At 61.0% G+C, this 1,272-nt stretch overlaps 1 protein-coding gene across 1 annotated transcript in view; it reads right to left on the minus strand.

The window, feature by feature from the left end:
* Positions 1-1,272, minus strand: part of LDHD (lactate dehydrogenase D) — a 6,523-nt gene extending 5,251 nt beyond the window's left edge. Inside the window, exons 1-2 of the mRNA XM_027646974.1 lie at positions 1,182-1,272; positions 485-660 (exon numbers count right to left, since the gene is read on the minus strand). Coding sequence (XP_027502775.1) covers positions 485-660; positions 1,182-1,272 — 267 coding nt within the window. The remainder of the gene's footprint in view (positions 1-484; positions 661-1,181) is intronic.

Genomic DNA, 1,272 nt, shown 5'->3' on the forward strand with positions numbered 1-1,272 from the left:
GGGCGTGGAACGGGTGTGTAAAGGGTGTGCAATGTGTGTGTAAAGGGCGTGGAACGGCTGTGTAAAGGAGGGTAATGGGTGTGCAGTGAAGGGCAATGAGTGTGTAAGACATGCAGTGGGTGTGTAATGGGTGTGCAGCAAGGGGTAAGGGCAGTGTAACAGGTGTGAAACAGCTGTGCAGTGAAGGGTTATGTGTGTAACAGGTGTGCAATCAGCCTGCAATAGGTGTGCAACAAATGGGTGTGCAAATGAAGGGCAAAGGCTGTGCAGTGGGTGTGCAGTGAGCAAAGGGTAATGGGAGTGTAACTGGTGTGCAATGGGTGTGCAACAAAGGGTGACAGGAGTGTAACTGGGGTGTTCTGGGGTGTGTAACGGGCAGGGTGTGTAACGGCAGGGGGATGTAAGGGGCAGGTAACAGGTGAGTGTAGGTGCAATGGCTCACACGGCAGAGCACGCATGGCACACCATGGCACACGTGGCATACATGGCACAGCTCTGCCGCCCGCCTGGCCTGTTCCAACAGCCCGCCCACGTGGCCCACGGGCACCCCAACAGCTGGTGAGCCTGGACCTGGTGGCACCGGCGTGTGCTGTGCCGCAGGCCCTGCCATCAGCAGCACGGCCGGGAGCAGGCGGGGGGGACCGCGGGGTTCCCTGGGAGCTGTGGGACACACGTGTGTGAGCTGTGTGGGGTCACAGGACCTGTGGACACGCACAAGCTGCACAGACACCCACGCTGCTCCCCGAGCATGCGAGAGCACACAGGGAACCACGGAAAGGGACACGAGGGGTGAATGCAGCTGCGTGGGCACACGGGCGAGTGGGTGGCGCGAGGACCTGCGTGAGAGCTGTGGGCAGTGAGTGAGCCGTGTGTGCGGGGGCAGGCGAGGAATGTGCCCCTGCCCCTGCCCGTGCCTTCCGGCCACAGTCCCCGCAATGGCATTTCCTCTCACCCTCAGGGGTTACCTTTGGGCCACAGGCCACATCAGCGTGCAGTGGCAGTGTAGAGGCCAGACTGCAAACACACACCCTTCTCCAAAAAGCAGGGCTTGTTCCACTCCCTGAGAGCCACCACCGCTGTCCCCTGCTGGAGGCACGTTTCCCTGCTCATGGCTGGCAGAAAGGGACACTGAGGCACAGCCGAGGTTGGCAGATATCCAGAGGCAGAGACTGTGGTTGCACCCGCAAACCGCAGCTGCCCCGGCACAGGGGACTGTGGTTTCCTCTTGTTGGTGACAGTGGTGACAGCGCAGGGACTGAGTGCTGTGGGCAT

The sequence above is a fragment of the Corapipo altera genome, unplaced genomic scaffold (assembly GCF_003945725.1).
Source record: "Corapipo altera isolate COAL_440 unplaced genomic scaffold, ASM394572v1 62, whole genome shotgun sequence".
NCBI classification, from domain to species: Eukaryota; Metazoa; Chordata; class Aves; order Passeriformes; family Pipridae; genus Corapipo; species Corapipo altera.